Below are 26,042 nucleotides of genomic sequence, written 5' to 3'. Positions count from 1 at the left end.
TGCGAATGTTTAACAATGTTAATGTTTAACAAGGACAAATGTAAGGAATGCTTAACAGTGAAAGGCTTGACTAGACTTGAATAAAAATTTCTCCTCATTTGTACAGGGAGCAGGATTTCTGCATGACTTGGTTTTGTTGTCACAGGAAATGATAGAGCTCAGTGCGTATTAGCTATGATCTTCACCAAACTAAACCTGAAATAATGTTTCACTGAATCATGCCAGTATTTGTAATAATTGAGATCATATGTATAGCTGACTGACAGCCAGATTTCTTGCTCTATATCTCCATGGGTGTACATTCCAGGAGTCTTTTTGCATTAGCTTGCTGTCATATTATTATGATTCAGGTAGGATGTTCCAAGGAATAAGAATAAGCTGAGCAAAAGCCATGTAGCTCAGATTCCTCTGTAGGTAATGGAGAGAAAGAGCTGTCAGACAATGAGACAGGTCTTGCATGCTGTGAATTACCACCTAGAGAAGCCCAGGTATCTCCACTGACTGCATAGGAGTCAGAGCAATCCTGTGGTCAGCTGAGGAAAGGGAACCAGTGTGTGCTAGAGGATGCAAGTCAGAAAGAAAAGACACAGGAAGACATCAGCCTGTCTTATCCTTGACCATTACTCACATTCTGCATGCCTGCCACTGCTTTGCTCAGTCAACTGTAAATTACTCATATGATGTGGCTTGAACCCCTCTTCCTTGGCTGACGCTCAGAAGCTCTGGGGACCTTTCTGGAGTAAGTAATACAGTAATATTTCCAAAGCATGAAAACTACATGCAAATCCCTCCATACCTCTTAGAGCCTAATGTGAGACTGTGCTCGGTAAACAGAAGCCCTGATATGGGTCATGTAAAATACTGTGTTGGCAGCTACCCAAGAATAAGACAGAAATCTCATATCTTGCCGCTAAACACATTTTACACATGTCTAGGCCAAAAAGATAAAAGCCTCACCCTTCAGAGTAATGGAGATACAGAGAGTGCCTGGAGCCCCACACTCTTCCTTCAATTGTGAGCGCTGATTTTTTTCCTTCAAATCACTTGTGTGGCTATACTGAATTTTGGATGGGTGATGAAAATTTAATCTGTATTAAACTTCTCTAACCTGGCAGGTAAATGAATGCATTTGTAACACAATCTCATGTATTTCCTTAATGTGCATGCTTCATAATAGAAGCATTTCATTTTTTTTCTGAGTTTTGTTATCCAACCTTGTATAAAAACATTCTGTTGTGTTGCACCAGTCACATTTTATCAGGCAATGTAACGTGATCTGACCTAGTGGCATTTCAGTGGGTAATATGACAAAAATTGTTTCTTTTTAGGAAAAATGAAAATATAACCAAAACAAACACAAGAATGAGCATTACAGAAACGGTGATGTGCTGAGGAAAAAGCCCCACAGTTACAAAGTGCTAAAGGTCAGGATCTGTTACTCAAGTCTTGTTTGCAAGTAAAAATACCATGCTAACATGTGGCTGTCAGAAACCGAAGCGAGCCAGATGGACTTCTGACAAATAATTTTGACAGTTCTCATAAGCTGAAAAGTGCCTTTCTTTGCCTCTCTTGTCTTTTGAAATGTTTCCTTCCTGCTTACAGGATGTGCAGTGAGAGTTAACAGAGATGTTAAAACAACAGGGTGTTGTTAAAAATAACCTGTACCAAGCACTGCCTTTTGTGTGCTCTCTGGGGAGTGCACTAACTGTCAGTAGCTTGCTAACTAACCTTCCTGAATTTGCAACATGCAGCATGATTTGCTTCTTTTTGAAAACATTTTTCTTCATCCTTTATTAAGCAAATTAAGAAATGTTCCCTGTCGTTCTAATGTCTTGGGCACAATTTCACTGTAGTTTAAGGAGGCTTTGACGAAGGTAAGCAGAATGAAGAGCCAAAAATGTATTATTTTTTTTCGGTAAAAAGTAAAAACAATCCCAAACCAAATAAACCCCCCCTTGTCTTGGTTTTGGCAGAGATTTGGAGGCAAAGATTCTTGGTTCTATATAGAATATTTGGCCAGAAAGACAGACCTTAAAGTACTTGGTGCTTGGGGCACTGCAAGGCATATGGAACCTGCTTGCATAAGACCAGGGATGGTGTTCCAGATTACCTATATTATAGAAACCAAAATAAAAAATCAAAGCCTCATTTTTTTGTGTTCAAACTCCTGTTTTCTTGGCCACTGTAAGGAAGCATCCCTGAAATGTGTGCAATATATTGTGCAGCTGGACAACACCGTGAAATTCAAATGAGAGCTGAGCTTCTTCGTTGAATTGCATACTGAAGAGAAGGAAATAAATACTTCTCTTAATCAGTCTGTGCCTTTGACATGAGGATATGTTATCTTTATGTTATCATTGCCAGCCTGCTGCAAATTCTTTGTACCCTTCTCCATACAAAAGGGTCTAACAGTTGCAAAAATACTACCCAGCTTCCTACCAAGAGTCTTCCTGTCTAAATAGGAACCTACACTTTAAAGCTGCAGAGCAAAAGAGCCTTAAGGAAACTCAATTTTTCAATTCAAATTTATCCGTATTCTGTTTGCTTACACAGAGCCTGTTCAGTGGGGAATTATCTTGTTAAGATCTGGTCGTATACAGAGTATGTGTGGTGTAAATATATGGCCATTTAAAATTCAAATACAGAATATGGAGGTCATTGTAGGAACCGTCTGTGCCTCAGCAAGCATGAAAGAATTATCAGACTGCTTTCATTCTTTCCTCACTGTTCACACCACTATTTGCAGCTGGGAGCTATGCCGTAAGTTACCTTTATATTAGCATTGAAAATTCCGAGGCTTTAAAACCAAAATATTTCTTCTTCTTTTACTCCCAGTTTTATTTGCAGGCAGTAAAAACGCACAGTATTTCTGTTGATCAGAAACCGGTTGAGATGTTGGTAAGTTGAAATGTGTTTGGTGTAGTGTGGCTCTGAAAAAAAGAGAACCTGTAGGTTTACTGTTGTGTGACTTCCGTGCTGTGACTGGTTATTTTTACATTGCCCATGAGACTTGTTCCGGGTGACTGTGGTGCTTGGATGGGTGGAGAGGATCTTGTTCTGCTGCAGGGCTGTGCTTCTGGGGTTTTTAGCAGGGATACTTCTATGTATATGGAAAGCTGTAGGCTTTCAGGACGTGAGGGTTGCCGGGGTGGCCAGACCTGCTGCCTGCGTCGAAGGTCTGGAAGCAGCTTGGTGGCTGTTGATGGAGGTAGCAGTTATGTCAGGTGGCACAACTGGCACCTCTCAGGAGCACTGATTTCTATCCACCTTCCCCCTCTTGGGCAGCTGACCTGCCTCTCTAGGGGTACTTGTTTGAGCTCTTCACCTTGTTTTCACTATGACCGGAACAGCAAAAGCCACTCTGGGTCTTGCTGCATTGTCCTTGGGGTAGCCAAAGTCAGGTTTACTTGCAATGCTGAGACGCTTTGAGCTACTCTGCTCTGAACATGTCACTATGCTGACAGTCTCAGCAATAGGGACATAGGGGAACCCCTTCTCTGAGACAACTCTGCTGCCCCTTCGCCTTTCTCCTGGGATGAGCTCTTTACCTGGATGTCCATGTGGAAGAGTTTGAAAGGATTACTTGAAAGAAAGATTTTACTGCAGTAACATATATCCTGGTGGTGAAGTTGCTCTCTGGGGGAGTAGGAGGCACTGTATATTGCAGCTAATTGAATGTTGTGGCTAAGCTGCTGGATAAAAAAATCACAAGTTCCTGAGCTCTGGTTGTAAAACCTACACACTCCTTCCAAATTCCCAATTCTGCTTGAGGATGGATATCACACACGGAAATTCTTTGGTCTGTCTCAAAGGGAGGTTGTTTGTTCCTTCTACAAAGTCTGTGAAAAAGCTTTACCAACAGCGTAAGTGGCTGGAGTTCTGGGTCCATGGTTCCCCCATTTGTCTTTTTTCTTTGCTTGATTCCTGTTTGGCATTGCGGTCTCCACCTGAGTCACTTCAGAGTGACATACGTTGTGTGTAAGCTTATTGAAAGAAGGTGTGTAGCCTTTTTTGGGGGGAAAAGAAAGGGGGAGTGTGATTCCAGCTTGTTATCGTGTTTAGGTAAGTTCATGAGACAGCTTTATCTGCTGGTACCAACATCAAGTTCCTCCTCTGCCCCTCACCCTTCAGCCTTGCAGTTTCTAATGGTCCTGATTTTGCTTTCATGTTGTCTGTGTGCAATACTTTACATGAAGGGCAAGACACAGTCAAGCATGCAAAATTGGTGGTTTCATTTCTTACCAGATTTTCTAACTAAAAAATATTTCCTCCTGTCAGTCCCATCTGCAGATATTTCCACCCCATCTTCTGCAATTGTAAAAGCCCCTGTATATTTGATATGTTGTGAACTTTCACCAGGTTTCAAAGGGGCGTTATATTTGCTGGGCAGGTTGCTGCTAGAACATGAAATGTGAATGAAATTGTAATTGTATGGCAGTTAGCACAGCTGTAACTGTCACAAGTGCTCTGTGTCCTGAATGGCCACATGAAAAAACAGTCTCTAAAACCATTTGATTGACATTTTTTTCCCCAGTTAAGTCAAGAAAAAATCCTCAAAATTATGAACATGGTGAAAAATAAAGAAGTGAGCGTTGAAGACGCTTTGCATTTGGCACAGAAAGAGGTGTATGCTGAAAAGGTAAGGCCACTCCTTTGATCTATTTTCCAAGACACTCAAATGCATGAGCGTGTTCTGGAAAGCCTGGGTGAGCATTAGGAGCATGGCTGTATTGCTTTCAAAGATGTATTCCCAGCTTGGGAAAACATCTACACTCCAGTTTATGTTAGAGACTAATGGCTGATGCTACCTGTAACCTGTAGTAATGGGTACCTGTAAGTAATGGGTATCCCATGTAGATGCTGCAGCTACATTGATGTTATTACCTTGATTAAGTAGTTTAAATTTGCATCAGATGTGTCTACGTGAGTTTGTTCCAAGTGTAGCATCAAGTACTTTAACAATAAATACGGGGTGAAATCCTTGGGATGATATCATGAAGAACCACAGGAAAATGATGGATCTAATCTCTGAGGGGTCTTCTAGTGTTGGGCTGTCCCTGGGGCATGACTGGTCACCATAAGAGGTCAGATAACTCAGCATTATGCATGGCCACACAAATGGCAGGCTACAAATTACAAAGCCTTGGCCAGTGTGACTTCAGTTCTGACATTGCTTAAGGATGGCTCTGACCTTTCATCAGGCAAAAGTTGGAATAAGTGTAAATACGGCTTACAATTGGGTTTAGGTCCTACAACAACATAGCTTTGCTGAGCATAGATAGATGGGACTGACAGTTCTAGTCCAGAGATTATTTCAGGATCAGATTGAGACAAAACAGTGTCATTTTTTTACAAAACCTTCATCTCTCCACTGACAATCAGAAAATAACGTTTTTCCATTTTATAGAAAGTATGGAAATTCTTTCCTGAGAAAAGTAGAAACTGATACTGGTGAGTGAAGATGTTTTGAGAATGAGGAGTACGTTAATTGTGTGTATTAGAACATCAGCCTTGAACTCTCCCTAGTCCATGCTCAGCCTCTCTCTCACTGCAATCTCTGCCCATCATCACCACACAAGCGGCAGGAGAGAATTCTTTGGAGAAATTCTCACTATCTATTTCCCCTTCTGCTCTGGATTTTTGACCCAGCCTCTTTATGCAGCATCTCCAGCAAACAGTGAAATCTTATCATGTGCTAATGATGCAATCCGGGTTTTGTTTTTGCTCCGCAGGACCTAAGAGTGGTTGTGAGATAAATCTGGTGCTTTTTGGAATTTGTAGAATAACTTTCTGAACTGCTGATTAACTTCTTGGCTGGAAAGAAGTAGAAGCACAAATAAATACTAATAGAAAAGCTGCACAAGTTTTGCAGAAGGGCTGCAGTCACAAAAATACAAACTCAGCAGTGTAACACTATGTGGAAATACATTCTCGGTGTGAGAAAGGGTTTCTTTTCTACTTCTGCCATGTTAAGTTTTTGTGATAGCTAATTATTAGAACTCTCTTCTCCTTTTTGTCTTCCTGCTTTCCCTTTCATCCCCCATCCCAATCCGTGATCCCTTCATTAATTCAGTAGGATTTGTGGATACTTTATATTTGTGAAAATCAAGTCAGAAGGATGCTTCCACATATCTCCATGTGGAGTCCCTCTGCAAAGCCTCCAGTGTTGTTTGAATACTGTTCGCGAAGGGAGATTTCAGCTACAAATACGATTGGGTTTGAGTGGACAAAAATTAGAGCAGTGTTGGACGTATTGCTGATTTCTGTTTTTCAGGATTCACAGGATTTGCTAACCGGCTCACAATTTAACTTCCTCATCTACAAATACAAACACTATCGGTGGCAGAAACGAATTTTGCAGGTAAAACTTTAAAAATTCTCACTTTTGAAGCAAGATATAAAAGCTAGAGGGTGCTTGGGTCGCTCAGCAAATGTTATGAGATAGCATAAAAATACCTTGTAGTGCAGTTACCTATCAGAGAGGTGGAAGATGCTAAAAAACCTTCTATCTTTTATGCTGAAAGCATTCCGGGTTAGCATCTGAAACTCCCTCTACTGAGTCCCTTGGAAGGCTATAGAATAGACTTGATGAGCTAAGAGATTATTTTACCTCTAAAAACCATGATTGGTCACTGTCATGGTTTAAGCCCAGCTGGTGACTCAGAACCATGCAGCTGCTTGCTCCCTCCCCTCCTTCTTCCCTCTGCCTCTCCAGGAGGGATGGGGAAGAGAATTGAAAGGATGTAAACCCCATGGGTTGAGATAAGAACACTCCAGTAACTAAGGTATAACACAAACCACTACTGCTACCACCAATAATAATAATGATAAGGGAAATAACAAGTGGAGAGAATACAACTGCTCACCACCTGCCGAACAATACCCAACCCAACCTGAACAGCGATCTGAGCCTTCCAGGTGACTTCCCCCAGTTTCTACACTGGGCATGACGTGCTGTGGTATGGAACACCTCTTTGGCTAGTTTGGGTCAGGTGTCCTGTCTCTGCTTCCTCCTGGCTTCTTGTACCCCTCCTCACTGGCAGAGCATGAGCCTGAAAAGTTCTTGATTGGAGTAAACATCACTTAGCAACAACTGAAAACATCGGTGTTGTCAGCGTTGTTCTCAGGCTAAAGTCAAAACCACAGCACTGCACCAGCTGAACCCAGGACAGTCACAAAGATGATTGATTATAATAGGTTCTGCCTGGGAGTTGTTCTTATTCACTGGCAGCAGTAAATGCACACAAGCGATGTGTGCCTTTGCGCATAAGTGATGTGTGCCGATGATACTTAAGTATCTGTTCCATCTGACAGGACATCGTTTCAGCTGCACTCTCTAGAACCTTAGAAAGAAATGTTCCTGGGGATGCTTAGAAGATTAATTTGGCACTTCATCTCTGGTTACTGTATTTTTTGACACTGTGAACCCCTAAAGCTTTACTGACTTGTATGATATTAAAGCAAACTTCTGTTGATAACACCTGATAATGATTTCCCGGTTCCATGAAGTCAGTGACAAAGGTTTCATGTTGTTTCCAGGAAACTGGATTTCACTGAATTTTTCCTGCAGTTTGGGCAAAATTTGACAATGAGCAAGTCGAAGTCATACATGCTAGAGGTTTTTTTTGTTTGCTACATCTTAACTGTAGAAAGCATAATCTCTTTATTTCTCTCAATATCCAGTGGCTTTTGGAATGAAAAGATTATTTGTTAAGACATAAAGCTGATGGAAAAATGGAGAAAGCCATATTATATATGGAAGTTATCAGTGTAAAAATCTGAAGTAGTTTAATTCCAGTTCTCTAAATTGCCAGCAGCCATCAAAAGTCAGAGATAATAATGACAGTGGTTCTGCTTGGAGATTTCCTGCTATAAACAGAATGGAGGGAAGGGCCAAGGTGGTAGCATTTGGTTGGCATGGTCTGCACTATAGGAATAGAAGATGCCAAGAATCATTTATGACCAAAGGTAAATATCTAGACCAAGCGAGATCTGAATCTTCTGAGTTTGTCTTCTCTGTTGGCTGTATTCACTGAAGTTGGGCAGTCAGATAATATTCTCATCTTATTATGTCAACAAAGCTGTTTCTGCTCAGCAGGGACTGACACATAGAACACATACTGTAATCTGACTATATCAGTTTTTAACACTGCAAATATAGATTGTGCAGTGGAAGAATAATAATCTTCTTTTGGAGCAAACAATTTTTAATTGCCGTAGTTGTGAGACAGCATATTCATGTGGTGTTCAAGGCCAGGTTGGACAAAGCCTTGTGTGGGATGGTTTAGTGTGAGGAGTCCCTGCCCATGGCAGTGGGGTTGGAACTAGATGATCTTAAGGTCCTTTCCAACCGTAACTGTTCTATGATTCTCACTGCTCCCTTCCTCTGTATGTATACACATATTTTTATATACACATACAGGAAAAAAAAATCTGTGATAGCCAAGATCTAAACTGAAACACAGTAATATTTAAATCAGAAAGTAATCTGTCAACAGTATTGTCTTTTCTTGACACAGAAGTGGCTGTTGTAGAAATAGCCACCTCTGCTTTGTATTAGTACTGGGGCATAAGTTGAATCTCTGCTGAGATGGTCATGCCATTAATTTATGCTACCTCTACTGCTGAATGGGACGTTTTTGCACTGGGTTGTATAAGACAAGGAGAATTTAAAATGGAATAATATTTCAGAGTGATAAATTGATGCATATTAATCAACAGAGATAGGGAAACACAATGAATATCTGTTTGTTTTGAAACTAAGTCAAATATGGTACAGTATCTTGATGATGTAATGTCATTTTTTTTAAATTCTCTCCATGGACAAGATAGATACATATTCTAAGCCTGTCCTTTGTCTAAATGCCCTTGCATGGAAATATTGGAGATGCTGTCTTTTCTTCCCAGTGAAGAGCAGTGATGGCGTCAAGTAATGAAGAATTTTCTGTTCCAGATTGATTTCAACACAAGGACCATTTTTAACATTGAAAAAGGAATTATTAAGAAACAGTTCCCTTTCTCACAAGTCAAAGCCTGTGAAGATACTGAAAGGAGGCGTTTCAGCATTGTGTTTCATGGGCGACAAGATTATGAGCTGGAAGCAGTGTCTCTTGATGATAAAAGGAAGGTAAGTTTTTACAATGCCACAGACAGATTGCTATAAATAACAACATGGTAGTACCCAGCAGGTCCTGATCGTAAATGGGAATTGTTATGCTGTGCATTGTGAAAGCAAAGAATTAGGTACGTCTTTATTCTATGTATGTTTCCACATAGAACAAAGAGAATGTGAGTTCAGGATAAAGTTTGGCCTTAGTATTTTGCAACAGTTCACGAGGGTTGAAGATGTAAAGCCAGCTCAGGACATGATATGAAAATGGATGCATTTCTTCAACTACACCCTGAGTATAACTGGTCTGTGGTTGTATTAAAACAAGCAAATAGAACTGACAATGTGCACAGTTGAATCTTAACTGAAATTTTTCAAGCACTTTCTATTCTATATATAAGATACTTATTAAAATGCATGTTTTTAAGGAGAATGACCTAGATATTTGTTTAATTAAATTATTCAGTATTGTAAGATTTTGTATGAGCTATTTCATGTTGAGGTTTCTGCCCCTTTTGAGTTCTAGGTTCAATTACATATTTCAAGCAGTTATCATAATTATACTTTCCACTGAAACCCAAGAAACTGGAGTGATGACATTAGCACTAGCTCTTCACCTGAATGCAGATATCCTGTCTGTTCAGTGGTGACTGAGTCTTGGAGCTTGTGTCATCCCACTGCTGAAGTGCTGAAGCCAGCTGCACAATTTATGTTGAGGTACAAGCTCTCAAAAAGCATGGAAAAGTTTGCATCCAAACTTCTGCGACCTGTTTTTAAGGGGCTTTTTGAGAGGGATTCATTCCTTATGAAACTCAATGCTTCACGTGCAGAAACTTTCATTCCATTCCTCATGGTTGATTAGCTTAATTTCAAAGTAGATTACATTTAGCAGAAGAGCTCAAAAAGGAACATGTATTCAGTAGTAAAAGCACTCAAATATGGGCCTACATAACAAAAAGAATGCTTTAAATTCACACCCACCTTAATCCATGCTATTTTCAACTAGGCAAGCCTTCATTTTCCTGCTGTTTGAGACTTCAAGCTAAGTCAATCAAGTACTATTTGGGCTTGAAGTGAGGTGAACAAAACTTTTGTCCTGAATTGCTTTGTATATGAATTAAAAAATAATAAATTAAAAATGTTTTACGGTAACCCCTCCAGAATAAAATTATATTCTCCTTACACTGATAGATTTAGCACTGTGAGCATAAACCCAAATGGCAGTTAAGTAGTTTATCATTGTGGAAAGACCTTATTTATTTTACATTAATTTATTTTACCCATTTGGCTGCTGCTCATAGTGTTGTCTATCATTTTTATACTTGAAAAATCCCCCTATTAATGTCTTATTCAAGGGAATTAACATGGAAAATATACTCTTTCTGCTGCCACTTATTATGTAGATAACATACCTTCTGAGCAGAGTCATACAGAGCAATTCATGCAAGAGACCAACAGAGTCAAGCTTTGGAAGACCTGCAGGATGTGACGTGATACATGAAGGACTGCTGGATTTGCAGCAAAACACTTGTACATGCACTGAATGGGTGAAGTATGAACTGCACTTTTGTAGACCTTTGGGCTGCGGATTTTGTTACAATTTCTGATAAGAAGATTTTAATTTGCTGATAACAAGTTAATTATTTAATGTCTTTTTAAAGTTAAAATGTAGATGCCAAAACTGCATGGAATGAAACCACTGAAATGAGCTGTTAGTGCAATAGTGGTACCGAACAAAATGAAGCTCTGTTGTATACTAGAGGCTGTTACGTGCATAACTAACACAAACAGTGTTAGGAGTGATTTTAGTGTGAGTCTTTCTGTTTACCTCTTGAATTTTTACTCCATTTTCAGTCATAAGGAAAAGGAGAAAAACACTGGCAAAGCAGAGACATATGAGTCCTGCTGGAGAACATCGACTCACACTGGCCAAAGTGGCTGCCCCAAAATTCGTAATTCATTCTTGTAATGTTCTGAACTTCCCTCTTGTGGCAGTGACCAACCATGATGGCCTAATAGGGTGGTGGTTTTAGAGACAGGAATCATTATTCAGTAGGAAATGGACCATCACTATCATTTTGTTCAGCCCCTAAACATCACAGATAAGCACGACTTTTGCTTCTGCTTATTCTATCACTGAACTAGTGAACCAGATGCAGCGATTTTACCTAGTTCACTCCCTAGTCCACAGACAACCCACCCTTCCCCTGAGACAGCTCCTAAAATACCTGGAAATTTTTGTACCATCAGAAACAGAGAGGAAAAAAAAAAGTCTGACTGGCAAAAGCTAATGAAAAAAATGTAACACTGTTATCATCTGCACAGAGCAACTATCGCAAAGACTTCAGAGAAAATGATTTTAATTGTTTTTAAAAGGCTACCACTGTAAATCTTGTAAACGCCATCCTCGAGTGTGCTCAAGAGTTGTTACCTCGCAACATTTAACAAGTTTGTTAACAAAAAAATTGATTTTTATTTATCTGGCAAAGTGAAGCCCTTGTTGCTTTCTGCTTGATATTAATCCTCTCTTTTTTTTGGGCAAAGTAAATAATGGTGGAAACATCTGGAGATCCGATTAAGCTATAAGTTCCTGCTTTAAAGAAAGGAGAGATCAATATAACTGCCAGCTCCATTAAACAATTCTTATCTCTTAGACTGTTTATGTGGGAATAGCTGCAATTTGTATTTTATGTTTAATTCTTCTGGAGCAGCTAACCTTATTTAAATTCCTCATAGAACACCTTAATCAACTAGCCACACCTTGAAGAAAGAGTGGAAGAAAAGAAAGGTCTGATAGAACTGTCAGGATGATAAAGACATGCAGTAACCCTCAGGAAAAATGAAAATGTAAATGCTTGAATAAGAATAAAAGGTGCATACAGTAAAGCCCTGCTTCTTATAAGCAGCAGAGCAGAATCCTAGAGCAGAGACTGAAGCTGAAGATTGTGCTGTAAATAGAATCCGTGTATGGTCAGGCAATTTCGGCAAGGATTAATTTATCATTTAAATAGATAATGCCCAAAATTTGGCACAGTCAGTTCTGTTGAAAGCCCTTGAGAGCAGAATACTTTGACCCTTTCCTGCCAGGTGACTCCTGGGAATGAGGAGGGACCAGGATCAGACCTTATGGAGTAAAAGCATACACAGAGGCATTTCTAAGAGAGAGAGTTATTGGACTATAAGATTGAGCACTAATTTATATCATGGTGACTCGTTTATAGCTTGGTGGCAGTGGAACCTACAAGACACAGAAATTCTGAAGCCTTATCATATCGTGCACTGCTCAGCCACATAGAGAATTCCTTTAAAACTCCACAGTCCAAAAGACCCACCATCCCCAAAACCTGAAAGGAATACATGGAGTGGGATGGACAGAGAGTGGCTAGCAAATTAACAGAACTTGGGCAATTTTTAGTTGATCGTTAGATTTTAGTTTTAGCTCTCTAATTAGACATGTCAGGCTGGAAGTTCGTATGTTATATCACAGTTTACTTATGAGTCAGATTAGAATAAAAAGCCCTTATTGTGAAGGTTCTATGCTTTGAGAACATTGTGCCTGTTCCGTGGAAGATGCTATAAAAATGTGGAGACTTAGTGACATTAGAAAATGCTTTAACAATGTGGTCAGTTGAAGCATGAGCTATATCTCCATTCCTTGTCCTACAGGTACTTGGTACAACTACGTGAAGGAGAGTTGGCTTTATATTGCATAGGTCTGGGAAGAAAGAGCAACACTGCAGACCCTGTAACAACTACAATTAATTTGACAAGTGGTAATGTGAGTGTCAGCAAGGAAAATGGATGCAGTACCTTTTCAATTCAGACCAAAGAACACAATTATTTGTAAGTATAGTTGGCAAGTAATAATTTGTTAAAGCAGAACTACTGAAAACATGGTCAAGCAAAGGAGAATCCCAATGTCCCAGAACAAAATGCAACAGTGGAGAAATGAGGCCATCAGAATTATATAATTACCCCTCCCATGGTTCTGCAGTGATTTGATGAGTGTTTTAAAGAAGAATTAAAAGTACCACGTTGTGGGATTGAGAAGAGACATTGAAATACTGCCAACAAAAGCTTGTCTAGTTGTCATGTCAGGAGGCAGTGAAGAAATATGTCATTCAGCTTGATAGGCCAGCTGTGTGAACAAGTTCTGACTAGCTTGTGCAACAATCACAGTAAAACAGAGCTCACTGTTCACCTTCTCCCAAGGTGGAGAAGAGGAGTTATGAGGCAACTGCACCACAAAGTCAATATATGGCAAAACTTCAGCTCTCTAACCTTAGACATGTAAGCAATTAACTCCATCTGAAAAGGTCAGTCAGCAGCACTAGGCTCCTTTTAACCAGTAAAGCAGCTGAACAACATTCTGATTAAATAAGAAATATCTGTGGCTGTATTAGTCAGCATGTTATTTACACTGCCTTGTGTTTATATATGATGTTCTTAAATTTCAGGTTTCGTATACCCCTTACTGTCCAAAATAACAGGATGGAGGATGTCAGCAAGCTCCAGAATGAGTGGGTGTCTCTCATAGAAAGGTACTGCCAGCTGTGCAAGGGTGCCTGGCTGCCTCAGGAGGGGTCTCAAGGGTGCACCTTCTCTGAAGCCGATTACGAGGATTTCACTGAACCTCTGAATGAACAGAAAAAGGAGATCCTCCACTTAGGTGCAAGTTCTGCAACACCCAGTCTGAACAAGTCTCCAAGCCCCCAGACAAAGCCTGCAGAGGGGGAATCAGCCCCAGCATCACCACCTCTTCCACTTCCCAGAAGCAAGGCAGAGGTTCCACCAGCCCCACCTGCACTCCCACAGCCCTGCAGCCTCACTCCATCGACAAAGAGAACCAAAGCCTTTCACTGGGATGTTGTCCCTTATGATAAGGTGAGGATGAAACTGATGGTAGCTGTTACAGAAAAACTACATTGCAGCCTGTATTACAAGTTATCACGGAAGTACAGCTGTGCCACAGAACAACCCGGATGCCCTTCTCTGTGTTTGGATGGAGCAAAGTGCCTCTGTTCTTTGTCTTTTTGCTTACCCTGTCACTCCTATATTTTTAGATTCAAAAGTCTCTCTGGGGATCATGTGACCCATGCAAGAAAAAAATAGATGTATCCAGACTCTGTGACCAGTTCCAGATCCAGGAGACTGCATTATTTTCAGGCAATGAACCTTCAGTGAATCAGCACATCATGTTAGATCGAAAAGTTGCGCATAACTTCAGTAAGTGTACTAATAACAACTGTGTACTCCTACCTGGAAGCCTGGGGCGAGCACTGCATGCATTTCCTGTTTGTACGTTCTGCCATTCAATAGGCAATGAGACAAGCTTGTGTTCAATTCATCTTTTAATTCAGTGCCCTTCTACTCATTTATAAAAATAGGTCTCATGGCTCAGTTGCTCTAAATGTGGTCCTTAATGATGTAGAGTAGAAGCACTGAGCTTCTCCACTTGCACAAACCTTGTGGATGTGCCATTGAACTGTGATGCTGTTGTCTTAGGGCAGACATGTAAAAATCACGTATGACACCTGTGGAATCTCTGAGTTCAAAGGCTTTTTAGATTCTGTGGGCTATGCAGGTGAAACAAGTCAACAGAAACTGCTTGGTAGCTACAACTTTGAGAACTGTGCTCAACTTCTCTCCTATATTGAATGTTCAAGAACATTTGTGTAGGTGTAGATGGCTTGGTGTAAGAAGCCTTTGAGCCAGCTACAAGCCGTGTCACATGAACACTCTTGGTTTCTGTCTGGCTTAGACTGTGAATGACTGTCTTGAATGATTGTGAACAGGATTCTTACCTCTTACATCCCAAGTATGTTTCTACTGAAAGGCCTGTACTGTAGGCCTGACCTACAGCAGTCTTTCACACCTAATGAAGCAGTTCAACACATAGTTCTAGTCTTACCAATAAAAGGATATAAAGGTTTTTCAATTACTTTTATGAGAAGTGGCAAATATTAAAGGAGCAAGAGTAATTGTTCTTCAAAGACTACTCTGATTTCTATTACAGACATGCCTTTCCAGAAAAGTTCTATATCCTAGCGATGTTTTAAGAAATGTTACATGTGTAAAGAATTTGGGGCAGTTAATTTTAAAGTTTTAATGATTTCATCTTTATGAATATTGATAAGAGAATATATTTTGGAGATTGTGTAAAGTTTTAATTGGGAATGGTAAATGGAGATAACTTGTTGGAATTATTGCATCAATTGACTAACAATTTGAAGGGTTAAAAGGCAGTGATACGAAAGTGCAGTTGCAGATAAAAAGACTCCTGTAAGAACACTTTTATCTACTAAATTATTGCAGTTTCTTTGAGGAATTTTCTTTCTTTGGGTTTGCAAATAGCACCATTCTTCCTTTTGATCCTATTCTTCTTACAATTTTTTTCATTGAGACATTCTACGTTTGTTTCTTAATCTTATCCTTGAAGTCCCGTCAGTGAGATTTTTGGCATATGCTTATTATAATGGACATTACTTAGATCAAAAGTTAATTTGATCATGAGAATTCTGATTAATCTTCCTGCAAGTGCTGCAAACCACAGTTCTTAAATTAACGAATAAAAAGATGAAGCTCCCAAATGCAGTAGGTTAAAATTTCTTGACAATCTGAGTGGCTTTTTGAACACAAGAGGAAAAAAAATGAGAGTTCTGAGAAAAGACCTACACACTGAATTCAAGCCCAGTGTATGAGAAAATGCAAATAAAAGTTAAATCATCTAGTGGGTTCTTCTAGACAAAATAAATTCTGCCATACAGAGAACAGTTACCAGAAAGAGAGACATCCTTAGATTTGCAATGAAAAAGTTTGGGGAGACACTTCAATGTACATCTAAATCCAAGAACATGGGATCCAGTGGGTGAAAATCTGATTTATGAGTCAAAATACCAGCTTCTGTGCCTTGATTTGGTGTCTGTTTCTCTGTATGAGACCCAGTTTCCCTCATATATAATCCTTATTTTGCTTAGGAAAATACTTTGGCAAAATCTGGTGACGAGAATTTACACAGCAGCTGCTTTCAGCCACTGAAAACAGTCAAGAAATTATTAAATGCTTTATAGACAGTTTGTGAAAATTTCAAAATCAACATTTTGCTATGAGTTATTCATTCTGTTATGGTCTGTAGACATTACAACTCCTGAAGAGATACATAGTTAAAAGGCATAGGGAATCAAAAGCTACAAGGCATAAAACGCATAAGATGGAAAAAGGGAAGATTCTGCCAGGCTTAGCACTAACTTTAGACCTTATAATAAAATTAAAAGAGTGGAAAGTGTGTCAGAGGAAGAAAAAATAGTATATACTTCATTGGTCAACAGTCTCCTGAGAACCATTAATAGCTGAATTGAGCCACAGCAAGTTCCTATAACCTGAAAAATTATTGCTCTTTAGAATTAGAGAAAGAAAACCTGGAAAAAAAAGTGCATCATACACATCCTTCATGAATTCTTCCCAATCCCCTTTTGCTGCTCAAAGAGTTCTGTCATAGCAAAGACTGCAGGAAAAGTTTCATGCCAACACTGAGAAGCATTTGAATCTTTCTAGATTCTCTGCTATTGCCTTCTGTTCACTTCCTTGTGCCTCCTGTCTTACCTTTATCCTTTGGAGATGATGATGGAGACAGACAGCAGCTAAAGAATAACCAGTATGGCAAAGTGGTCTTTTGGGGAGCAACAGCCTTAGAAATGATTCCTCACCTGTTTGAGGAACAATTTTATTTCCATTTTCCTATCATATGTATTACGAGCCAGCCCCATGTCAGCACAGAAGTCTTAAACATTACAAAAACACTTAATAGAATTTTAGAATATCAGGCAGTGCAGAATGAGTGAACACTTCTGTATCCCAGGCAGCCTTACAGGAGGGCCACGAGGATGATCAGGGGACTGGAGCACCTCCCGTATGAAGACAGGCTGAGGAAGTTGGGGCTGTTCAGCCTGGAGAAGAGAAGGCTGCGTGGGGACCTAATAGCAGCCTTCCAGTACCTGAAGGGGGCCTATAGGGATGCTGGGGAGGGACTCTTCATCAGGGACTGTAGTGACAGGACAAGGGGTAACGGGTTCAAACTTAAACAGGGGAAGTTTAGATTGGATCTAAGGAGGAAATTCTTTCCTGTTAGGGTGGTGAGGCACTGGAATGGGTTGCCCAGGGGAGTTGTGAGTGCTCCATCCCTGGCAGTGTTCAAGGCCAGGTTGGATGAAGCCTTGTGTGGGATGGTTTAGTGTGAGTGTCCTGTCTATGGCAGGGGGGTTGGAGCTAGATGATCTTTAGGTCCTTTCCAACCCTAACTATTCTATGATTCTACAATTCTATGATTCTGGGAGTAATTTTTCTTGCATAGACTCTACCTACCTTCTTTTGAAGCCTAGAAATTAAACAAACTAAGCAAACAAAATTAAAATAATTTGAAAAAATCATTTATTTAACCTTCAAAATAATATAATATGCCAATACTTTGTGTTATTTGGAAAAGAAATATTTTGTCTGCTGAGCTGAGTACAAGAGCAATATATAGGAGCAAGTACTTGAGTATCTTCTGGTAACAGTGTCTTGATAGTTCTGTCTTAAGCATTGATTGACAGAAATATGTTTGCTTGACTACTGCTATGTATATTTAAAGAAAATGCAAAGACTGTTGTTTAGTTTTTGGTGTTTTGATTTTTTTTTTCTTAAATCTGGAAAGTAAATAAAAATATAAAGAAACATTTGGGTGATTTTTCCTTTCCTTGAGCATTTTCTTGCAAGTAATCTAAGAATCTTTTTCCTCCAGACATTTTTCTTAAAAGTTTCCGTATAAGACCAAGCGAGTTGAAAGAAAAACTATACATTATACATGAAGAGAATGGTGGACTTACAGATGAGCAGATTACAGCACTAAGAAGGTAATCTTTGGGGTTCAATGGTTTGTTTATAATACAGACTACCGTTTGGAGAAGGCATAATCTTCTGCAAATAATGTGAAGTATGGGAAAGATGCTACTGAGATATTGGATCTATCCTGACTGTGAATACAGTATTAGGGTTGCACACAGAAATCTCAGTCTTTGTAACTGAGATTTTAGTGTATGCCTCCAAAAGATCACTTTTCCCCATGTTGTGTAGGAAAGGAGATTGCAAGAAATGACAACAAATATGACATGATTTTGTGAACTAATTATAAGGAGCAGAGTTAGTAAAATAAGTTGAGGCAGTGAACAGGTGTAACTTGATGAGGAAACTACAATATCTCTTACTACATACTACATCTCTTACTACTCTTACATATTATGGGATCAGAAATGCAAGATTTAAAATTGGTATGGAGAGGAGGAAGGCAGAGAAGTGTTAAAGGAGCTTCATGGGTTGATGGGATAGTAAGAATATCGGTATTTCTGAGTTGCAGAGATCTGTGGGTTTAAAGCAGCATGCAAATTTCTGTATCATTGAAAATTGAATTATTACGTTAAGACAAATAGATTTCAGGAATGTAAGCAAACTACTGGTATGTGAAATTTAGTTTAAGATGTGGAAAGAAAGGAAAGAAGCAGGATCCTAGAGTAGCATCTGTAATACATCCTGGTCCCCATGTAATACTTGGGCCATTCTTTAAATGCATTCATATGAAAATTTGATGTGAAACTATTTCTTGCTTCAAAATGAGGAAAAGAAAAAGTGTTTTGCTAAAGTGAGCTTAGAAAAGGATGACACTGGCAAAGAAAGCAAGGAAGTAAGTAACTGACATTTCTACTACTTGTGGAATGAGTTTAATTTTGGCCTTAATATCTTTATCTTAATCAATGTATCAACAGTAATTTTAAAGTCTGCAGAGTCATGTCTGTACTTAGAAAGTGATCTGAACAGGAAAACCAGACATGTAGTATGGAATCAATGTTCTGTGAGATGGTTTGTACACACCTTGCCTGAAGTACAAAGGGACATGAACAAGACGCTGAATATGTTAATGCATATGTGTTTTGAAGGAAAATGTTGACCACACTTTTCTGTTAAAGCCCTAATACAGCACTGCATATTCAGTCCAGGACCAACATGATGCTGAAATTGGTAACACCACTGAGATCACTAATTTACAGCATCTGTGGTCTTTTCCATCATCCAATTGTAATAATTATAATGGCAATGAAACTTGAAAGATTATATTTTTTCTTTGAAGATTTCAGTCTTCTTTTGGTAGCAGTAATGCTGAGGAAATGTTTCTAGGAGTGGAATGTGTAAGCGATATTGGATGCTATATTACTCTATGCTATATATGATCACAGAACCTTATTTATTCCCAAAATCTAGGAATGTATGTACAAATCTTGCAGTGAAAGAAAGCTAATTTTCCCATCCAATAGTTTTAGAAGCATTACTGAAATAGATGAGCTGCATTTCAGAGTTAAGGGTTGGATTTCCAAGGCAGTTCAGTGTCTTTTGTCTACCATTCAGACATCTCATCGAAGGAGCAGATTCTTATCACGAAACATAAGCACTTATAAGTTTCTCTCCTACCATTCACTGTAGTGGATGTAGCACAACACAAGTAGCTGAACACTTCATGCTTTTGAAGGTATTTCCACTTGATTTAGGTGCCATGGAGGAAAATTTTACCATTAAAATGTGTCCTCCAGCTAATTGAGAACCTGTGGTTATGACAGGAGTTTAAGCAGGGTGGTCAGTGGCTGGAAAATTCCTCTCTGTGCAAATTATACCTGTCACACTGTCTAAGCCTGAGCAGGAAGTCTAAATTCTACTATTGCTGAATGAAAAATAATTAAAGCCAAACCCAAGATTGCATTTTAAAGTCTGTGACCAGTGAGCAATATGTCCTGCTCAGGTATCTAGTGAACGTGAGTGGAGGTGGTGGTAAATCAGTAGAAGCTTCAGGACTTATTTTGATACAGAAACAATTCCATAGTTCTCTGAATAATTCTTTATCCTGATGTCTTAAAATCAATAGTAAAGGACTCTTTTTCCCTATAAACTTAATTTTTCAGAACAGTGGGAGATATTTTCATTGGACAAATTCCGATTCGCATTCATGTAAAGATATATTTATGGAATGCATCACGTATTCCGGTGCTTCCTTTTCCATGGTTTCCATTGTTTAATGCTTTAAGCTTTAAAGCTAGATAATCTACTAGTTTCATTTTCTGTGCACAATACATTAAAAGAAGTCGATGTAAATCAGGCTTCTGATTAAATGAAGATGTTTGCTGTCAGCTTTAAATAAAATTGTTCTCTGAATTTGCTTTAAAAGTCAAACTATTTTTAATGATAGGTAAAAACCCTTTCATTTGCCAACAGTTAACTGTTATTTTTAAATGAGAATTCACTTTTGTTTCCTGATGTTGAAGGCTGATGAATGGAATATATTATAATCTGCTTTAATATAATAATTCAAAACCCAGCAATAATTCAATGGAAATGTCATATTAAATTATTGACAACAGCAAAAAAAGCACCTTTATTGTTTGTCTGGTATTTAACACGCTAAAATCTTTGCATTATTTTTTACATCTTTGAATAAATTTTCTAACTTTTAATGGAAATGCAAATAAATCCCCATGAATGATTAATCACAGTTGCTACAAATTCAATAGGTTGTTTGCAGAAAAAGAAGATAGTAGACCTGAATACTTATTTAAGATCTTAACACTCCTCATATGTTGGCTATTACATTGATTTTTCTTAAGGTATGCTATGAATTCCCATAGTGTATCAGGCAGGAAGGTCTCCAAACAAGGAGAACTGTGACGGCGTGTTTATTTTTCCAAGTGGAGGCATGTTTAAAGATGCCAGTTTTTAAGAATCTGCTGCTCTGGAGTGCTGTGGAAGAATATTCTGTTACCTTATGCAGAAAGAAGAAAGTTGTGTTACATGCTATCCTAACAAAACCAAGAAACAGATCTTGGATGTGATGCAGCACTTAGAAAGACAGAAATGCCATTGCCCACCCTTGTTTCATGGGTAATTAAAACTATTTTGGAGGTAGGAGTCAGTCAGACAGTGGGGCCCATCGGTTAATCACACCACAGCATGAGTTTGCTCTGCTTTTCTGCTAATTTTTCAGAGAAGTTATTGCTGGAGTCAAGCTGAGCCAGCATGGCCACAAGCACTCAGAAAGTGTATGTTGTTCCTAGGTGCTTTGGAAATGTTGTCAGATGTGATTCTCAGATCAATGAAAACAAGGCACATCGATATCAAGCTCAGAGCTGATGAACCTCTCTGGAAATTATGTCCTTTACTTCTCTGTTTCATGATTTTACGTTTTCCAAGCCCATGACATTGCAAATTGACTGTAGATCAGCAGGTGAACAGTACTGACTGTTATTTTCAAGCCTTATATACACATTGAAGCATTTCCAGATATGCAGATGTATCTGCAGATCATTTTTGCTTTACACCACATAGCTGGCTCATACGTCTATGAAGTTCCAATGGTTAAAGAATAAATATGCAATACATAACCCACATGAAACAGTAGAGAATTCTGATGGAATGGAATGGTAGTTTTATGTCACGGTAATATAGAATGAAGAGGAAGTGGACATCTAATTTTCATTTGCTGCTTTACAGATACATGCCAACACCAAAAGATGCAGAAAGGTACCAGTCATTCAAGGGGTCTTCTTCAGAGCTGCACGTGGTGGATCAATTTATGTTAGAGGTAAGAAGGTGTGCCATTTCTAGGACACTCTCCTAGATAAAACCACTACAAGAAGCTGCTGTTTGTAACTTAAATTTACAATCTCAGCTACAATCAGTAGAAGAGGATTTAGAATCATAGAATCATAGAACAGTTAGGGTTGGAAAGGACCTGAAGATCATCCAGTTCCAACCCCCCTGCCATGGGCAGGGACACCTCACACTAAACCATCCCACACAAGGCTCTCTCCAACCTCACCTTGAACACCACCAGGGATGGAGCACTCACAACCTCCCTGGACAACCCATTCCAGTGTCTCACCACCCTCACAGGAAAGAACTTCTTCCTTATATCCAATCTAAACTTCCCCTGTTTAAGTTTTAACCCGTTACCCCTTGTCCTGCCACTACAGTCCCTGACGAAGAGACCGTCCCCAGCATCCCTATAGGCCCCCTTCAGATACTGGAAGGCTGCTATGAGGTCCCCACGCAGCCTTCTCTTCTCCAGGCTGAACAGCCCCAACTTCCTCAGCCTGTCTTCATACGGGAGGTGCTCCAGTCCCCTGATCATCCTTGTGGCCTCCTCTGGACTTGTTCCAACAGTTCCATGTCCTTTTTATGTTGAGGACACCAGAACTGCACACAATGCTCCAGGTGAGGTCTCACAAGAGCAGAGTAGAGGGGCAGGATCACCTCCTTCGACCTGCTGGTCACACTCCTTTTGATGCATCCCAGGATACGGTTGCTTTCTGGGCTGCGAGCGTACACTGAAGCTGGCTCATGTTCATTTTCTCATCAACCAGCACCCCCAAGTCCTTCTCTGCAGGGCTGCTCTGAATCTCTTCTTTGCCCAATCTGTAGCTGTGCCTGGGATTGCTCTGACCCAGGTGTAGGACCTTGCACTTGTCGTGGTTGAACTTCATAAGGTTGGCATCAGCCCACCTCACAAGGTGTCAAGGTCCCTCTGGATGGCATCCCTTCCCTCCAGTGTATCAACCGAACCACACAGCTTGGTGTCATCGGCAAACTTGCTGATGGCGCACTCAATCTCGCTGTCCATGTCAGCCACAAAGATGTTAAACAAGCCCGGTCCCAACACCGATCCCTGAGGGACACCACTCGTTACTGGTCTCCAGCCGGACATTGAGCCATTGACCACAACTCCTTGTGTGCGGCCGTCCAGCCAGTTCTTTATCCACCGAGTGGTCCATCCATCAAATTGATGTCTCTCCAATTTAGAGACAAGGATGTCATGTGGGACAGTGTTGAACGCTTTGCACAAGTCCAGGTAGATGACATCAACTGCTCTACCCCGTCCATCAATTCTGTAGCCCCATCATAGAAGGCCACCAAATTGGTCAGGCAGGATTTCCCCCTAGTGAAGCCATGCTGGCTGTCACCAAGCACCTTGTTGTTTTTCATGTGCCTTAGCTTGCCTTGTAGGAGAATCTGCTCCAAGATTTTGCCGGGCACAGAGGTGAGACTGACTGGTCTGTAGTTCCCCGGGTCTTCCATTTTCCCCTTCTTGAAAATGGGGGTTATATTTCCTTTTTTCCAGTCGTTGGGAACTTCACCTGACTGCCATGATTTTTCAAATATGATGGCCAGTGGCTTAGCAACTTCATTCGCCAGCTCCTTCAGGACCTGAGGATGGATTTATCTGATAAAGAGTTGGGACAGGAAGATGAAGAGAACTGTATGAATCCTTTTGTGTCTTCAAGTCACATGCCTTCCCTGTCCTCCAAAGTAGGAGCTGATTTATTCTGAGCTAGATTTCCAAAACCTGTAAGCATAAAACTGTATGCATTTAACCATTCTTACAAGAAATGAGTGTCACTGATTTTAATAATGTCTGGCCTTAGGAGTGTACAGTGCCTTCTTAAATTTGCTTTTGAAAAATGCATATTCAGGTATGTGCCATAGTACATCTACAGACTGAAGGCCTAGAATAAAATGAATAAATGAGCACAGAAATTAGGAAAACTACGGTGCAGCAAATTACTCAAATTATGAAAGATATGTGCTTGTTTTGGTGTAAACACAGGTTTTGATTGCTTTTCTGTTCAACTCCATGCAGATGTGTAAAATCCCCCACTTAGGCCAGAGGTTGGATCTTCTGCTTACCATACGTGAGCTTCCTGTAAGCATGAGAGATTTGGAGCCTGTAAGTAACATGGTTTATAGTGTGTTCATAGTGTGTTTTGTAACTAGAATCTAGGTAGTAGAGGGCCGAGTGGCCTCAATGAAGATTTCAAGCTTGTGTAGTTGGGGAGGTTATGGGGTTTCCCCACACCTCATTTTTTTGCCTATAGCAAAATATCTCATGGTCCATAATGCAAGCAATTCACAGTGTAATTATCCAGGCAGCCTAGTGTATACAAAAAAAATAATTCATGGCTCTGTTCAAAATTAACACGCAAAAAGGTTAAAAAACTTCATAAAATCTCTATAGTTCATGGCCTTGATAGCCAAGGAATTGTAAATGGCATGAAATGTTAGAGACAGTCCACATTTGAAATGCAGTGGCACTATCAGCCAGTGCACTTGAAATGCTTTTATGAATCCGATTAGTTTAATTGTAGTTTGGTAATGATGGTATTCCACAGTACTGGTTCAAACCAAAACAGTATATACATGCGTGTGCATTTATTATCATCCTTATTCCACAAAGAGTCAAGAAGCAGTTGCTAACGAATCTGGCAGAGGAATAGACTTCCACAGGGGAGAGAGAAAAGAACAGGAAAGGATTTTCAAATTTTAGTTCATGCTGTTGAATTTTCCTCTTTCTTTGGGCAATGATAAGACAGAAGAGAATTTCACCATTAAAATTCAATTCCTTTTGTGTGTGGGTTCTTGCCCCACAAGCTGAAGGAATCACTCTAAAGTCATAGAAACCTAGAGCAATTTTTGTGTGATTTGACCAGCATCTCATAGATATTTATGATGTTCAGAAGACTGCAGGAGGATTACAGCCCAGAAATGAAGTGTTGCAAGCCATAGTTCAAGTCTCTTGCCTCTTTTAAGGTTGATTTAGGAGTAGGGGCATGCAAATAAACAGTGCTCCAGTCTCACGGACTGGATGTTCTTGTTCCAAACTGCTGCCTTACCTGCCACGGTCTGCATAGGCTTTGATTCAAAACAAAGTGTTTCAACATGATTCTGTTTCTATGAAAATGTGGCAAAGGTTTTGCTCTCATTCTGCATGGGAGCGAAAACAAAACTTGGAAGTTCTGCAAGTGTGTTATCCTTTGTCTGGCTCGATTAAAACCATAGTAACAGTGAACAAAGCTCAGAAGGGGAACAGATGGAAAACACTGAGGAGATGCACAGATTTCTGACCCTGCGTGATACAGTGCTACACCTTTGCTGTCCTCCACTGAAACTAAATATTTGAATATTTGGAATCTATTACATATACTGTTTGCTTTGATGGATATTTAATGTTCACTGAAGAGCTGATTAGTTGTCTATGTATTTTCTTACTTGTGCATGCTAACACATGTTGTTAAACAATAGATTATACCCCAGAAACTCTATGAGACAAGCTGGATACTGACTTTCAGTGTCTCTGGCCCTGTGATGTGTCAAAATTGTTTTACAAATGGCTTTCAGTTCTCCTGTGCACTTCATCCTTTCCCTGTTTTCACATTTGTGTGCTGCTGACTGATGAAGAGAGGTGTGGTGCTAAAAAAACCATGCATTTCCTAATTCAAAACAAAGCCTCCTCTTGTGTCTGTAGCTCTAGAAGGGAAGGAAACAGAAACTGATACTGAGTTTGATTACAGGAAATGATGACTCTTCCTTGTGGGGAAACTGCTAAGAATTCTGATAAGAACAGTCTTCAGCTGGTATAAACAGGAGGGAGGGAGGGAAGAATGGAGAACTTTGTACCGTGCTTGAGGCTATCTGCTTCCCCTGGTACATGACATTTGATGCAATCTGGTGCATTCAAACAACAAAATACCTTTTTTTCGCAAGAAGCATTTTTAAGAGATGAGGTTGAAGTAATTTTGGCAGGGCTGGTTTGGCAGCCAGAAAGGATGTGACCTCCTTCAGGGACAGGCAGCTGTGCCAACACCAACTTTATCTTGGTGGGAGACTTTCAAAAGGTCCTTCCTGAAAACCCCTGGCCGATTTCCCCACAGAAGTTGAATAGGAAATTATCCATTAGCTAAAGTATGACTTGCTTCAGGCGAGGACAATGAGGCTTTTGGCAAAGAGAAGGCATAGACACCAGTGATTTGCTCACATTTTCAGTCTGAACTGGAGGAAGATTTGTGTATTTCAGCTAATAACCCAG

General features: G+C 39.8%; 1 protein-coding gene across 4 annotated transcripts in view; it reads left to right on the top strand.

The window, feature by feature from the left end:
* LOC136020302 (formin-H-like) overlaps positions 1-26,042 on the top strand; it is a 58,805-nt gene that overhangs the window by 10,691 nt on the left and 22,072 nt on the right. For 2 of the 4 annotated variants that reach the window (XR_010615272.1, XM_065691286.1), the window contains exons 3-13: positions 4,535-4,639; positions 6,275-6,361; positions 8,954-9,127; positions 10,513-10,661; positions 12,776-12,952; positions 13,567-13,993; positions 14,173-14,335; positions 17,889-18,000; positions 21,674-21,764; positions 23,820-23,906; positions 26,031-26,042. The exon at positions 26,031-26,042 is cut by the window's right edge and continues 141 nt beyond it. Coding sequence is in view for 1 of the 4 variants with exons in the window: in XM_065691286.1 (XP_065547358.1) it covers positions 4,535-4,639; positions 6,275-6,361; positions 8,954-9,127; positions 10,513-10,661; positions 12,776-12,952; positions 13,567-13,993; positions 14,173-14,335; positions 17,889-18,000; positions 21,674-21,764; positions 23,820-23,906; positions 26,031-26,042 (1,584 nt within the window). In the remaining 3 variants the exon portion in view is untranslated. Of the gene's footprint in view, positions 1-1,328; positions 1,425-4,534; positions 4,640-6,274; positions 6,362-8,953; positions 9,128-10,512; positions 10,662-12,775; positions 12,953-13,566; positions 13,994-14,172; positions 14,336-17,888; positions 18,001-21,673; positions 21,765-23,819; positions 23,907-26,030 lie in introns of all 4 variants that reach the window. The other 2 variants (XR_010615274.1, XR_010615275.1) reach the window with 2 other exon arrangements.

The sequence above is a fragment of the Lathamus discolor genome, chromosome 11, assembly GCF_037157495.1.
Source record: "Lathamus discolor isolate bLatDis1 chromosome 11, bLatDis1.hap1, whole genome shotgun sequence".
Taxonomy (NCBI): Eukaryota; Metazoa; Chordata; class Aves; order Psittaciformes; family Psittacidae; genus Lathamus; species Lathamus discolor.
Note: the sequence above shows the minus strand (reverse complement) of the source record. Positions and strands in the feature narration are given on the sequence as shown.